The sequence below is a fragment of the Ostrea edulis genome, chromosome 4 (genome assembly GCF_947568905.1).
Source record: "Ostrea edulis chromosome 4, xbOstEdul1.1, whole genome shotgun sequence".
NCBI classification, from domain to species: Eukaryota; Metazoa; Mollusca; class Bivalvia; order Ostreida; family Ostreidae; genus Ostrea; species Ostrea edulis.
In genome coordinates this window covers 3,670,164-3,686,601 of record NC_079167.1, presented here as the reverse complement: position 1 = coordinate 3,686,601, position 16,438 = coordinate 3,670,164, and the positions used below count along the sequence as shown (strand labels likewise).

Below are 16,438 nucleotides of genomic sequence, written 5' to 3'. Positions count from 1 at the left end.
TCCCACTTAGGCATTCAAAGTTCCACTAAATGCACCTCCTATACAGAAGAGTTCGTATCTCGAAACTGGCATATTGTTTCAATATAATCATGATAACTACAATATTACTAACTTATTATCTAAGCTTTTGTCAGTTTATAAACAACCAGTAGAGTTTAAGTTTAGAGTTTATTTGGGTTCACATGAAAACCCTAAATATAAAAACTACATACATGGACATATCAATACCTCTTGTATAAAATACCACACATGAAACATAAATTGAAGTTTGGCATTCTGGGGGCTACTCGTTACTATCCTAACCAAATAACTATCAAACCTGACCTAATTAGAAAACTATGTATAAAGCTAATTACAAAGTGTGCCCGGGGCCGATCCCAGCGGGCCTTAGCAACGAATCAAGCCCGGGGCCGATCCCAGTGGGCTTTGAGCACCAAAGATGACCTGGGGCCGATCCCAGCAGGCATACAAGCATCGGACCATGCCCGGGGCTGATCCCAGCGAGCATCAAAGCAGACTACTACTAAACAGAAACGTGAACAGGCCAATACCCGCAAGCATATAGTTGACTAAAACATACCTGGGGCCGCTCCCAGCAGGCATCATAGCAGACAAGACCCTGCCCGGGGCTGATCCCAGCGGGCATCAAAGAAAAAGTGCAGTGTATATCATACCACTTTTATCAGTAAATCCAAATTCTCTTGACAACTGCCCTTGTAACCTATCTAGCATGGAGTGCCCTCACAATGGATTGTCTATGTCTACTTTTTTTGTCTTCAACTTTCTGGTTGTAAGAAACAAAACAGATGACACAGAATTTTGGTTTGAAAGTCTAAACTCATGATTTTGTGTTCTAGCAGGAATAAGGAATCTACAGTAATGACCAAACTTAAGCCCCTTTACATTGAAATAGTAGATATCATTTGAATTACCAAATTAACAATTATAGGTTATAGACTTTGTATGGGAAAATATGACGACCGAGTTTTTTGGCGCGTAGATGGACCGAGCTTGCGAGGTCCGTTCGCGACAAAAAACGAGGTCGTCATATTTCCCATACAGAGTCTATAACCTTTTTATTATATACTTTCAATTTCATTTAGAAACTAACAATAATTTTATTTTTAACAATAACTTTATCGGTTTAACTGAGTAAAGGATGAAAAACACGAAAAATTTGAATTTTAACGGCGTAGAAATTTGATTGTGACGTAATGTTTGCGGGCCGGAATGTTTCAGGGCAAATATCGTGTGATATATGCCCGCAAACTTTTAAAGAAAAAAGAAGAGATGAAATTGAAAGTATATAATAATTATTATTATCATACTTTTATTTTCTAAATTTACTAAATTTTACACCCACCAAAATAACCCACTTTGCAGTTTGACTTACCTGGAAAAAAAACCCACTAGCATCTCAGGTGGACTCAGCTGTTCAAAGTGAGTTCCTACCCTTATTTGTCATCTTCTACAAAGTCTGTCTTGGCCTTGGAGATGTTCTACAGCAAAATAATATTGAAAAAATACAAAAAGGTCAAGATTAATGTGTAGTTTTTATAACATAATTTTGAATTCGCAATTTAGTACATGTACTTATACTCTTTAGCATGTTGCAGTAACAGTATTGGTGCTTGGTTGCTTATCCAAATCAGTATCTGATCAAACTATTGTTGGATGATAAATTTCTGTTTAAGTATAGCCACTATTTGGCTTTTGTTATATGATATACTGTAGAATTCCTTATTTTTATGCCCATGAGATCAAAGATCGGGGGGCATATTGTTTTTGTCCTGTCTGTCTTTCTGTAATTCCGTCATTTCGTCTGAAACTTTAACCTTGCTAATAACTTTTGAAGGGTAAGTGCTAGAGGTTTGATATTTCACATGAGCATTCCTTGTGACAAGACCTTTCCGTGGGCCTTGGAGTTTGACCTACTTTTAAAAAATCTGACGTTGGTCATAACTTCTAAATGGTAAATATTAGAGCTTTCATATTGCACATGAGCTTTTCTTGTGACAAGATCTTTCTACTAGCCGGTACCAAGATATTTGTCCTTGTGACCTTGGCCATCTTTGGAATTGGCCATTATCGGGGGGCATTATTGAGTATTTGATATTGTGAAATGACTCAGAACTTAAATCGCAAGATTATGAATTCATGAGTGGTCTGTTGATCAAGAGTTTTTACATGTTTGTCAGCAATATTGAAAATAAAAACGAGTAATTTTATTTTGTGGCTATACTTAATTTCTTGTGAAGTTACTCGATAATAAATTCCTCGCATATCTTCAGAAATTTACAGTATACATGTACATGACTTTAGGATTTTATTATGTTCGAGATATTGATCTGTAAATGTATTATATCTTTAAACTTTGATATATACGCAGGTATTAATTATGAGTTTGTATCGATTAGTTAATTTTATTTCCTGCTCCCTTGACACAGCATGTCTGTCCACTCCTCTGGGAAATGATAAAAGATCCAAAGGATATTTAATCACCAATGCCTGCGGTACTTCTTTCAGGTTAACATTTCCTCTCTTGACTTTTAAAAATGATTAATTCAACATCTCAAGGATCGGTCTCTGGCCTTCTATAAATGGAATCCAGTCTAAGATGGACATGAAAACTTGAACTTTTTCTTGTATTGATTCAGTGCTTTATCACTAATTAATTTCAATCATAATGAGTATTTCATGAGACATGAGAGACTTGCTCAGAGGTTTACTAGTGCAGACATGCTTTGGAGGGAATCTTTGGTTATTTTTACATTTTTCTAGTCTGTTTATGGTCCCCAAAGTGTACTTGTTCACACACTTCATTGTATGTATCTGCTGTTTGGCTTTGATGTTTTGAATGCAAATGTACAATGAATCAGTTTATTTATTATGTCATGCCATATTCATATTTATTCCTCTATAAAGATATCTTATATAATTTATGAGATATCTTGTATTTTGATGAGATATCTAAAAATTATACAAGTTTATACAAGTTTCTGCAGTTTATAAAATATCTCATAAAATATATAAGATATCTTCTAAACTATACAAAATATCTCATAAACTCTATCAGATATCTTGTATATTAAACAAAATGTTTTATAAAGTTTATGAGATATCTTAGAAAAGATAGAAGGCATCTTATAAATTTATTTTTGTAAGATATCTTATAAAACGTATGAAATATCTTATATGTTTTATAAGATATCTCATAAACTTTATAAGATATTTTATATATCTTATAAGATATCCAATGAATTAATTTTTATAAGATATCTCATAAATTTTATGAGATACAAGATATCTAATGTGTTTTAGAAGATATCTTATGAAAGTAGGATCATATGATACTTTATAAAGTTTATAAGATAGATATCTTATAAAAATTCCTTTTTTAAAAAGTTATAAGATATCTTAAGAAAAGTTACGATTCATTCATATAAAAGTTATAAAGTTATGAGATATCTTATATCAAAAATATTAATAAGATATCTTGTAAAGTTTGAGATTATATCATATAAAGTTTATGAGATATATACTATATATCTCATACATTTAATGAAATATCCCATAAAGAAAAAAAAAATATATCTCATATCTTTTTTATTAATAAGATATCTTATAAAGATATAAGATATCTCATTAACATTAGAAGATGTCTTATAACTTTTATAAAATATCATAAAATTTATGAGAGGAATAAATGTAAAAACAGTGTGCCATGATTTATAGCCACAGTGTTTTCATGGTGTGAGTTTATTGCCATAGAAAGGATGTTGGTTTTGAAGTTCTGTTGAAGAAATTCATAGTTAATGGTACAACATGTACATGTATATAAAGGTTAAAGCTGACATGAATTCTTAAATATAGTAGAATTCTCAGTGACCGCCATATTTGTCTGTTTATCTATCACTATCTGTATCAGAGTTTGCATGGTATGTAAAGGGACAAGTTCTCCTATGCTTCATTTTACATCAATGTTTCCGATTTACCTGTGCGACAAACCTTGACAGGTGCTTGTACATCTCCAACAGAAACATGTATAGAGAAAAAGAAAGAAATGAAATCACGTCTTAGGACAACAGTGTAGTGTTCAAAATTAGATGTTTTTGGAATTTTCATTTTCACCTAGAGGGACAAATGGGATGGTAAATGATGAACAAAATCCAGGTGCTCAGTGCATTGTGTCGATGTGCAACAAGAATATATTTGTAGTGGTAGTAATGCCTTTTTTGAAAGAGGTTTGCACCTGAGATTTAGAGTAATGTCAATTTTTTGGGAAGTGTAATTTTGATTTGTACATTGAATGAGAATTATAAAATTAAAAAGAAAAACTGGGGTCGCAATGCTTGTTATCTAAACATGACCTTTTTTGCAATGAAAATTTATTCAGTTAAACTTGATTGTCTATTTGTTTCAGCACAACATAAGCAACACAAATCAATCATTACATAAAATCGGTGCATAATCATGTCTTCTAACACTACAGATAGATAAGAAGTTTAATACTAGTACCTGGTAATGGAAATAAATAATGACCTTTTTGCTTGAAAAAATTCAGGATATCAAATTTGAGAGTTTAAAAGGACATATTAGGAGTATATGTCAATTTATAACATTTAAAATGGAACTAAAAATAGTGGGGGTTAAAGACAATTTTTTTTATATTATTGGCAAAAATACTGAATTTTGATATGAAATTTCAAGTAAATTAATTTAAACTTTTTTAAGAATAGGTGTTCTGTCTGGAAAAATATATCAACTAAATTAATAAATTACAACATTTGAACTAGTTCCAAGTCTCAACTACTTGTATCATAAATTATAAAACTGAAATACACGAATAGGAGTATAAAAATAGAAGATATATTGGATGAAACAGAAACTATGATATCATGCGGATTTAGAACTTTTTGATTAATCAATCTTTCTGCCACAAAATATTGTCTCCTCAAAACCTTTTCAAAATTTAAATTGACACATTTTTTTCCCGACTGGATAGGGTTCAGTAATAGATGTGTAATATGTTTGCACCAATGGGATCAGTATTGAACCAGTAAATATTAAGTTGTAGCATCCTGCACAATTATGCTCAAAAACTCAGGAGCTAACTTCCTTAAAAACAAAAATCTTACTTCCACTACTCTTTTACAAATAGATTTTGAATTAATTATATGAGACCAAGTTGCATTAAATTGCAACTATATTTTCAAAATTACCATCATTACCTCGTCGTCTAAATCACAGGCACCAAGCTCACTTGAAAAATGTTGACCACTCGAAGCGAACTTGGTGGCTGTGATCGAAATATTGTACATTATTGCTACTGTTAGCCAGCGCCTTTTGTACATGTATATAATGAAACATCTGAAATTGAGATGAAAAATGTAATTTATGGCAATGTGGTGGTAAATTTATTCCTTCCATAGGCCCAGAGTTCATATTCTCACAAGAGCCAGTTTTTGATCATGTATGTTTATTATAAATTAACTATTATTGCTTCTTTGCTAATGTAGAGTATATCTAAAGTCAAATACCTGTGTGCAGGTATTACTGTCTTATGACTGCATGTAGTTTAATTTGCTGTGGACTGCATATTAATTGTTGCTCTCCTTAGAGATAGGTTTCTTACAAGATGTGTTTATAAGAATATTGGAAAAAATTGAAAATATCAAATTAAGATAGCTGTAGATTTTAACATTCCAAAAGCTCTTCCTGTATATGAGACACCAAATTGTGTACAAAATCCTTGAACAGAATATCCTTTTTGTGCCGTTGCTTTGGTAAGCTAAAGAAAATGAAGAGCCAACACTTCTATTTGCGTATAATTAGCAATTAATTTCATCAGCTTAAGTATCTTTATGCGTAAGTCTTCACTTCCAGATGTGACTTTGGAAATATCTACGTCAATGCCTTTTTGAATAAGGGAGTTGATGACATTGCCGTCTCTGAATATAGAAATACTCTTATTGATTCACAAGGCGAGCACTAGCTAGAGACCACCTCTGTATAGTGACTGCAGGCTACTGGGGATTCTAGCATTTGCGTTCGGTAGTCCATAATGTGCCATATTATTTGCTTCCTTGGATGGAACATATCATAATATTAATTTCTTACTGCATGTCCTTGACACCATTCATTCTAAATTTTAAGTTCAGCATCTATGGCTTGTTAGTGAAATTGTTGACTTAATAATTACAATAGGTATCACTTCATAATAAACCATCATGTAAGGCAAATTTGATTACTTACAAATTTTTTTTTTTTTGCTCTCTTTGTTTCTTAAATATCCTATGATTATCTATCGAGTTTTTCAAATGTCTTCATATTCTGAAAACATTGTGTATGATTTAATAGGAGTTATGTATTTCATTACACATGATTAGTCCTGTAAGGAATCAGCTGCTTAGAAGGCTCCCAGACAAAAAACTGGAGATGATTGGTTCCCTGAAAGCCAGATCTCAAGTACAATAGTCAGTGTATTAAAAGTAGATGAGTAGTGAAGCCATTTACCACGTACAATATATTTTCTGTCCTCCTAGATAATGAATTTATATTAGTTCTTTGTCTGTATTAACATGAAGTGAAGATTTGATGCCAGGCCACCAAATTGTCATGTTGCAAAATTAAAATATCAAAATTGATATATAGTCAGTAAATTTTCAACACTGCATGTATCTCATCATCTCCAGAGGTCACTCATTATAAATATCCTGAGTATGTAGGATATAGTGTCTGTGTGCTGATGGTAACAGTGTATACTTTTGTATGACACTTCTGAACTGAGACCTATATATTTGTAACACCTATTTACTGGCTATGACAATAGACAGTTTATAGTCTCCCAAGAAAGCAACTATTTCCGGAGATGTATAGCTGAGGGAAATAGATACTGTCAAGGGAGACAATAAACCTTCCATTGTTCAAACAGCCAGGAAACAAGTATTTTATTTTACCTAATTCAACCCATTTCGTTGTTCATTGCGTATTGATCAATGCATGAGGTAGTGTAGATTGCACCGGAAAAGCACCGGATTGTGTACACTGACTATTTGCTCATGGGAAAGTAGTCTTGAAAATATTTATCAGAAGTTGGTATAAAACAGAGATTGGGCACATGCACATCAGCTTCCTTGAAGACCTTTAAGGAAACATGACTGAAATTCAGACTACCATCCAAAGCAGAAAGAGCACAGGGCACTAAACCTAATTTGCTTAATTTTTACCTAAAATTCTCCACTAATTCATTCTCATTGATTCATATATCTAAATCTGAAGAAATTGTATGCATGAAACATGTACATGTATGTTCTTTCAAGTTTTACTTTTTCTCATTCGCTGTTAACACAACATAGAGAACATATTAAACAAGCATTCAAAAACAATATTCATGTATACACAAGTAATTCTTATTAATACATGTATATATCACAATCTTCATAATAAATATTAAAGTACAATAATAGACTATATATACATTATACCCGGAGGGTTTAATTACTCTCTCGGTAATTAATTGTATGTATTTACACAATTTTAAAAGTAATTTTTCATTTTTAGTTGCAGATAGATTATGAAATTTTACAACATTAGGTCTAGTATGAAATATTTCTGGTATATAATGTCACCTAATATCATTTAAAGCAGGACAAATAAGATGCATCTCATCATTTCTATATCTAGCCACCTTCCCGTTTCTATGGGTAATTTATGATTTGTGGTTCTAGACCTGGTTAATATACGTTGTTTGTGTATTGAAATATTTGACAATATATATTCTTGACATTTAAAAGTAAGATTTGTAAAAAGTCTGTAAGTTATGCCTTTAGAAGATTTGTTACATGTAGATACCCAGTCTTGAATGAACTGATCTTTCAACCTTTGTTTAACATGACATTCATATGATTGTTTATGTCATTATGACATCACAATTTTGATGACTAAAAAAGTGCAATTTTTGCAATGGTTTATTTTTTCATGAGGTACGTAATTAAGAACTTGAACGAGACAAATCTTTCAAATTATACTACTTTTCAAGTGTTCTAACTTCCTTAAATTTTTGTTTTGTTGTTTCGATGTGCTCATATATAAATCTAATACTTGATTTCAAACATATTATGATCAGTATGAGTTTTGGTCATTTTTAAGATATCAATGAATTCTCAGTATTAAAAAGTAATCAAGCCAATCAACACATTAGAATATTTAAAGCTAACATGTCTGACAAACAAAAGGTGGTGTTTTTTCCAAAATAATAAAAAGATGGCTTGTTTGCAATTAAGAGATTTTGAAATCAAAATGTGATTTGATGCAATGATACAAATATCTTGTAGAACATGGCATGAAGTCTCCGATAGATGTTTTAATGTTTTTTAAAATAAAAATATATATATGAAAATTGAAAATGTCATTTGTTTAAATTATATCATATGTCAAATCATGACAAAGAAATTTTGAACTCTAAAATCTCTTTTTTGCAAACAAAACACGTTTCCTTAATTATTCTGGGGGGAACACACCAAAAAATTCCTTTAAATAATTGAGAGCTTGTATCACTCTTTTGATGGTGAAATCATACTCCATGAGATGCTTTAACAAGGCAATAAGTATAGCAATCCACCTTAAATTTCATCATGATTTGAAGACTTAATATTGTGGGCATAATTGCTATATTATGCCTCTACTTCTTTATTAGTCAGGTGTATTAAATTATTTGCCAGAAACCCTTTCTTTCTGTAGGTATCAATTTCTTGACTTCATAATGAATTACGGGTATTAATCAAAATAATTTTAAAAGTGAAAAATAATCTTTTCAGATTGCAGAAAACCACACCTGAATGTAACTTTTCATCGAACTCTACTTTCTTTCAGACTACTGTGACCTTTGAACTGGTCTACAATGCTCCTGATGGGTCAGTTGGTATGTGGCAAAAAGGAGGCTTTGACAGACTTACATCAGAAGAACTTAGATCTCCCCTCTCAGAGGAGGACCAGAACCTCAGGAATCTGGAGCAAAGCAGTCTGGATTCAGAGTCCATCATTTCTACGGGCAGTCCGTCTAAATCAATCCATGGATCCAAACTCAGCTTAGACTCTAAGAGATCTGGTGGAAAGTCACCAAGGCAGTAAGTTAATATGCTGCAGATGTGTTATTCAAATATTGTGATATGCTTAGGGAATAAAAAGTAATATAGATTAAATAGAAAAAAGTCGGAAATTTGTGATGTTATGGAGAGTGGTTCATTCATCAAGTGGACTTAACACTGTCAACCTTGATATTGGCAGTTCGATTCTCAGTGGTGCAACTACTCGTGATATTTTGACCTGCTTTACCAGCAGTAAGAACGGTCTTAGAGTGGCTTGACTCCAATCATCAGTCTGTCGGTGTGCTTAGTTTGTGTAACATATGTAACTCAAGCATTATTCATTGTATCAGTTGTCATGGCATGTGGTAGAGGGGATCTAGTTTATAGTAAGTGCAGCAATCTCTAAAGATTAGGACAGAAAACTTGGAGTCTACATATACAACCAAGGAAATTTTGACATCAAGTAAAAACTCCCATAATCCTATTGACCCTCCTGTTTGACCCGAGATTATGAACTTATAAGGGCTAATGATCTTTTGCACAATGTAGTGCCACATGCTTACTGGAAATGAGTAGACCTAATGTATAACAAAATGCAATATTGATCATTTTTGCACTGCAGGATAGAACTCAATAATAGCTCATGTGGTGAAAATGTACAAACCTTCTTGACTACTGGATATCAAACCACCAAACTAAATACACGGTAATATTAATGAGGAGAGAAGCCTGTACCGAATTTATAACAGGGATCAGGGGTTCAAGGCTAGAATTGGGCTATATAGCTGTATGGCTTGCATAGTGAAAATTGATATACAAACAGTTGAACTGATATCTTGATCACCGATATCTCAAATACCATGGATATGTCAAGGTAATTAGGAAGTCCCAACCACTTATTGATTAAGTAATTTACCCTCGATATCTCAAATCCCCGAATATCTCAAAGATTTTTCTCGGTCCCATCGAGTTCGAGATAGCAAGGTTTGACTGTATATTGTTTCCATAAAATCTTCTTGACTCTCCTAAGACATCACACAGCTAGTAAACAGAGTGCATATCAATAAAGATCGAACCACTTATTAGAATTGTAAAACTCATTGACATGGATATATGAATATAGATCACATAGTGAGGTATTCTTTTTTATGCTCCTGAACATTTAATGGGTCAAGAGTTCACGCAACAGGGTTGGGCTATGTGGATCATGAATTGGTGAATAAACATCGTCATAATGGCTGACTTCCTGTTAAAACATGAATGAAAATACAGGTGACTCTCGATGGCTCGAACTTCGATCTCTCGAAGTTCTTGGTCTCTCGAAGTGAAATCATGGTCCCGATTTTTTTCTCTATATAACAAAGCAAATTTACTTTCGATCTCTCGAACGTTCAATCTCTCGAAGTTCTCGATCTCTCGAAGTGAAGTTGGGTCCCGTAAAATGCATTTCATTGTTTTTCACTCTCGATGTCTCGAAGTGGTAGTAGCGTATACCAACCGTTACCCAAGCGTATAATAATTTCTGCTTGGACCTTACCTGGATTTTGTTGAACGCCAGAGGGGTGATTAGGTGTTTACATAGTTGAAACATCACCCTTGCTTCTTTGTGGAGGTGACACACTTGAGTATATAACTGGCTAATTGGCTAGTTTACACCTTGCACTGGAGTTTGGTGTCGTGATGATTAAAATTATATATAATCCGACTATGAATAAAATCTATAATTTGTAATATCTATAATCTATAATAATCTTGTGACAATGAGAGAGTAAGTTTTATACATAATTTAGAGATCTGCTTTGGGTAAAGCGACATAACATTGTTCTCTGTTTAGTTTGCGATAGTAAAGCTTCATCGGAACTTGGTAAATACGTAAACTTTGAAATGTTTTTATTAATGCAAAATAAGGCTATTTATTTTGATATCAAATTAAATACCTGACGAATATGAAGGAAAACATGTCAAAACGATATCATATGATCTTGTTGGTAAACATTTCTGGTTACTGTAAAATCTGAACCATACCGGCGGACCTTCAATTTCCGAATTTCGATCTCTCGAACTCTCAATTTCTCGAAGTTTTATCAAGGTCCTTTGAAATTCGAGTTATCGAGAGTCACCTGTATAAATATCAGCAATATTTGGCTATTCATTTCAAATATCATTGCCCAGCTGAGTAGTTCAGTGGGTAAGCATATTGAGTGCTGATTTGGGGGTTCGACTCCAGCAGGGGTTTTAAAAAAATTTCAGATTGCTTTCAACTAAAACTGCATTTGTTGACTAAATAAAGTAAATTTAAAGGCTTTCAATTTCAAAATATTATTGTACATATCCTCCAGTTTTTATTTGTATCAAATTTTTCTGGTGTAGCATTCCTCCTTAAATCATAAGAAAATATTCTTCTCTACTCCTGAACCTTTGGCAAATTCCATAGTAATATCCCCAGCAAAGAAAGTTTACATAGTACATTGAAATCGCCATATTGTACAGTTACCTCTTCACCTTCTGCCCTTCCATCCTATGACTGTAGTCCACATCACATGAAATGACCCCGAACTTATGTCATTTACCCAAACCGCTACAGTGGCCTAGAGGTTAGAGCGTTCTCCCCACATGCAGAAGGCCGGGTTTCAAATCCCGGCCACGATGGACCTAAATCGTTAAAATGGGTAGTGACAGTTCCATCGCCAAATGCGCGGCATCAGGTGTGAATGTCATGAGTCCTTTGAGATTACCTTAAACATAGGATGTTTCGTGTCGCAGTTGGTGTGGCACGCTAAAGAATCCTCAATGCTCAAAGGCCGTAAGCGCCGAGCAAAGGCCTAAATTTGAAGCCCTTCACCGATCTTGGTGACATCTCCATATGAGTGAAAATTTCTCGAGAGAGACGTTAAGCAGGATACAATCAATCAATCATTTACCCAAGGTCAAGGTAGCTAGTGAAGAAAAAGTTAAAATAATTCACTCTGTTATGGAATGATATTTAGAAATTTATACTGGACACTAAGGTTGTTAAAAGAGACAATATGCCTTGAACCTGAAGCAAGGTCATTTAGAAAAAGTCAATGCCACTAATGAAAAGAATTTAGAATTATTTTTCAAGCTTACAACTTTGTAATGGAAAAATATTAGAAGTTCACACTTGTCACAAATATTACAGATAAACAGATAATTTATGCACTGGTCCTGAACCAAGTCAAGGTCTCTATCGTTAAGAAAGGTTAGAAATAATTGTTGAGACCACACCTCTTTCATTAAGAAATATTAGGGGCTAAACATACCCGACACAAAGATTTCTTATGACCAAACTTGACTCTGAACCAAGGTTATTTAGCAAAGGTCAAAGTCACTGGAAGAATACGTGGATAAATTTCTGAGGGCCATAACTTTATTGTGGACAGATGTTAGAAGTTCATACTGGGAACAAAGGTTCTGACCAGAGAATGTGTTATAACACTGGATTAAAGTCCGACTCGACAGTTCATACAAGATAACTTAATTGTAAAGATGTGTTCAAAATGTTTATTTCAAACCATGGAAAGACAATTAAAGATCATACATGTACTTGGCACAGGAACTGTGGTGTGACCCTGAACCAAGTTCTCTTGACCAAAATTAAGAATAGACAGGACAAGCTATGACATCATATCCTACTAAAACTATGTTACTGTGGTAGGCTGTGATATCATAGTGATGTCACAGTGATAAGGTGACTGTTAAGGCCTGTGGGCCTCTTGTTTAAACTGAGAATCTCTTATTTAGCTACGATTGAAGAATGGTTAAAATTTTTGTCTTTTTTAAGAGTTCATCTATTGCAATGCCAAGCAGGATGTTTGATTCAGGCATCAGATAATTTGTTTTGTGCAACGTGAGCACGAGGTGTATCAGGTTGCTATTACATCAATACAGAAACAATACACTGCAAAACCTGATGGATAGACCTGTTTTAGATTGCAAATTTACTATGAGATCATTTATGCATCTTGATGGATGATATTCAATACTTGTTTTATACAATGGGAAAATATTTTGTCAGAAAAACCATATGTGAGAGAAAATTGCATTTATGTTTAGAATATCAATTTATGATTGAATGGTGTGGAAAACCCCCCAAAAGTACTGAAAATATTGAATAGCAATATAAGTCTATGGAATCTGACATTTACATGAAATTATGGATTCTGACATTTACATGAAATATGGGCCGGTGCTTTACTTCAGCATCATTTTTTATTACTAGCAGTTCTGAATATGCAATCCATCACAGACTTGACTAAATTCATGTATGTATATGCAGACACATCATAAGTTTTCTCACTGGGAGGTGGGGTCTGGTCAGTTCTACAAGATATATATTGGCCAGCTTCAATGTTTTGTTGTTGGACATTGAATTTATTTCACAAGTGACACAGGATTTTTTGGGGTCACCTGAGTCATGCAGGTGACCTGTTGCAATTAGTCTGCATCCATTGTCATGCATTTTAAACTTAATTCCTCTTTCCAGTTCTCTTAAAATTTGTCATGAAGCATCTTTGGAACAAGGGGGATTTAAATTGCAAATTTCAGGATTCCTGCACCCATGTGGCCTTAGGGGTGTGGTAAAATCTACCAAAATTTTATGAATTTTCAAAAATCTTCTCTACACCCACATATTTTTAAGAAATACTAAGTGCATAGTCATATAGAGCAAGAAGGCCTCTACCAAATTAAAACTGAATTTCACAACCCCAGAGTTCTGACTCTAGGGCAGGTAAAAAATAGTCATATACTATAGTGTTAATATAACATGTATTGCATAAAGTCTTTTATCAGTATGGGCACTTTTGGGGGGCATTTGTTTTTATACCCCCCGCAACAAGTTGTGGGGAGGGGGGGGGGGTATACTGGAATCAGGTTGTCCGTCTGTCTGTCCGTCCGTCTGTAGACGCAATGGTTTCCGGGCTCTAAAGCATTATCCTTTCCACCTACCGTCACCATATCATATATATGGACTACCCATGGGATGAAGATGTTCCCTATCGATTTTGGGGTCAAAAGGTCAAAGGTCAAGCGCACTGGACATCGAAGTAGCAATATGGTTTCCGGGCTCTAAAGCGTTATCCTTTCCACCTACAGTCACCATATCATACATATGGACTACCCATGGGATGAAGATGTTCCCTATTGATTTTGGGGTCAAAAGGTCAAAGGTCAAGCGCACTGGACATTGAAGTAGCAATATGGTTTCCGGGCTCTAAAGCGTTATCCTTTCCACCTACAGTCACCATATCATACATATGGACTACCCATGGGATGAAGATGTTCCCTATCGATTTTGGGGTCAAAAGGTCAAAGGTCAAGCGCACTGGACATCGAAGTAGCAATATGGTTTCCATTTAAATTTTTTAACGGCTTTTTTCATCGCATGGAGATGCTGTGTTCCTAGATACCTTTTGGATCATAATACTGAAGTTTTACCTATTACCAACACCCTTTGGGAGATTGGGGTAAGCGGGGGGTATTCTTAGTGAGCATTGCTCACAGTACCTCTTGTTTTTTTTTAAGAACACTGCTGCTGAATATCAGATGCATATGGGTGGTGAAAATTATATCCAAGTGTTTATTTTCTCTTAAATGATATTTTTTGCCCTTACCACCACTCATAGATGCAGAACAGGAAAATTATTTTAGATTTCTTAGCCCTCGGGGCAAGTGATTCTTTAACTATACATAATACATAGGTGACTGATAAGGCCTGTGGGCCTCTTGTTATATTTTCTTAAGTGCGATTGAATATGAGTTAGACAGGATTTGTTTTTTCTTTTATACTTTCGTGAGTGCAATATAAATTCTATGTCTTTCAACAAAACATTGAATTTATACCTTCTACATATATAAAATGTAATGCATTCTTCTCAGTAAGCAATGGTAATATGGACTAGTCTGTTTGAAATTGATTAATTAATGTAAGAATCAATTTCTTAGGGAAAATAAGACAAAATTTCAACTTCAGTTTCAAGTATCTAGTAACACACACACCCTTCCCCCCCCCCACCCCCCCCCCCCACCCCTCCACATGATCAGTAATGAATAAAAATTAAACCAAAAAAAAACCACCCAACTACAAAATTTTCATTGAGACCAGTGTTTGACCTCTATGCCCGTCTGCTAGCCTGGGAGATTTGATAAATATGAAGTGGCCGGTTTGTTGTGCTGGTAATTTTATGCTCTCGCTTGACCTGGGAGATTTGGTAAATTTGAAGTGGCCTGTTTGTTGTGCTGGTAATTTTATGCTCTCGCTTGACCTGATTTGAAATTTATTTTTTTTAAAAAGGCTATAAAATATAGCAGCAGATGTACAGAATAAGACTATCTAAATGGTTTATTTTCAGTCTGTAATAAGACTATCTAAATGGTTTATTTTCAGTCTGTAATAAGACTATCTATATTTTCAGTCTGTTTAGAATATAGCAGCAGATGTACAAAATAAGGCTATCTAAATGGTTTATTTTCAGTCTGTAATAAGACTATCTCTATGGTTTATTTTCAGTCTGAAACCCAGGGCCTATTTTTAATTCTTTGAATATGTTACCTGTCTCCAACAGTCAGTCAATTTAGACTGAATCATGTAGCCAATATCTTTCATGGACTTGCTCATGCTTATTATACCCCACACAATGAAGTTGCAGAGGGTATAATGTTTTTGACTCGTTTGTCAGTCCGTCAGTCCGTTTCTTGTCAGCGCAACTCCTCTGAGACTGCTCAACAGAATTTCATGAAACTTTGTAGTTAATAAGGACACACTGTAGATGTGCATATTCCCAGGAAATTCTGATTCAATAATTTTTCTGGGAATTATGCCCCTTCTGAACTTAGAATTTTGAGCCCGTCTCCTGTTCTTGTCATCGCAACTCCTCTGAGACTGCTCAACAGAATTTCATGAAACTTTGTAGTTAATAAGGACACACTGTGTAGTTGTGCATATTCCCATAAAATTCTGATTCTGAACAAAAATTTTGAGCCCGTCTGTCCTGTTCTTGCAGTAATGCATAGCATTACCATTCATTATGTGAGGCATTGTTAAGCAATGTTGGAGCGTGGGGTATGTGAGCTTGCTCACCTCTGCTTTCTTTCATTTAAACTAACATTTTGATAGGAATAATAATATCATGAGGGGGATAGGAGTGTTCAACTATAAATTGTCAGGTTCCTAGGGAGCGGGGGCTTGTAACAAATCAAACTTTTATTACAGTCATCTTATATTGGAACTTCTCTCCCTGTGGACATCAAATTAGTTATAGCTATTGGCATTAGGGTTAGTTTTAAAACAGCAGTCAAAGACCATCTTTCAATAACTACTAAAAGAAGAG

The 16,438-nt window shown here is 34.2% G+C and overlaps 1 protein-coding gene across 12 annotated transcripts in view; it reads left to right on the top strand.

Annotated features, from left to right (window-relative positions):
* Positions 1–16,438, top strand: part of LOC125671554 (otoferlin-like) — a 161,872-nt gene that overhangs the window by 26,478 nt on the left and 118,956 nt on the right. For all 12 annotated transcript variants that reach the window (XM_056161640.1, XM_056161637.1, XM_056161633.1 and 9 more), the window contains exon 6: positions 8,875–9,128. In XM_056161640.1, the coding sequence (XP_056017615.1) occupies positions 8,875–9,128 (254 nt within the window). The remainder of the gene's footprint in view (positions 1–8,874; positions 9,129–16,438) is intronic.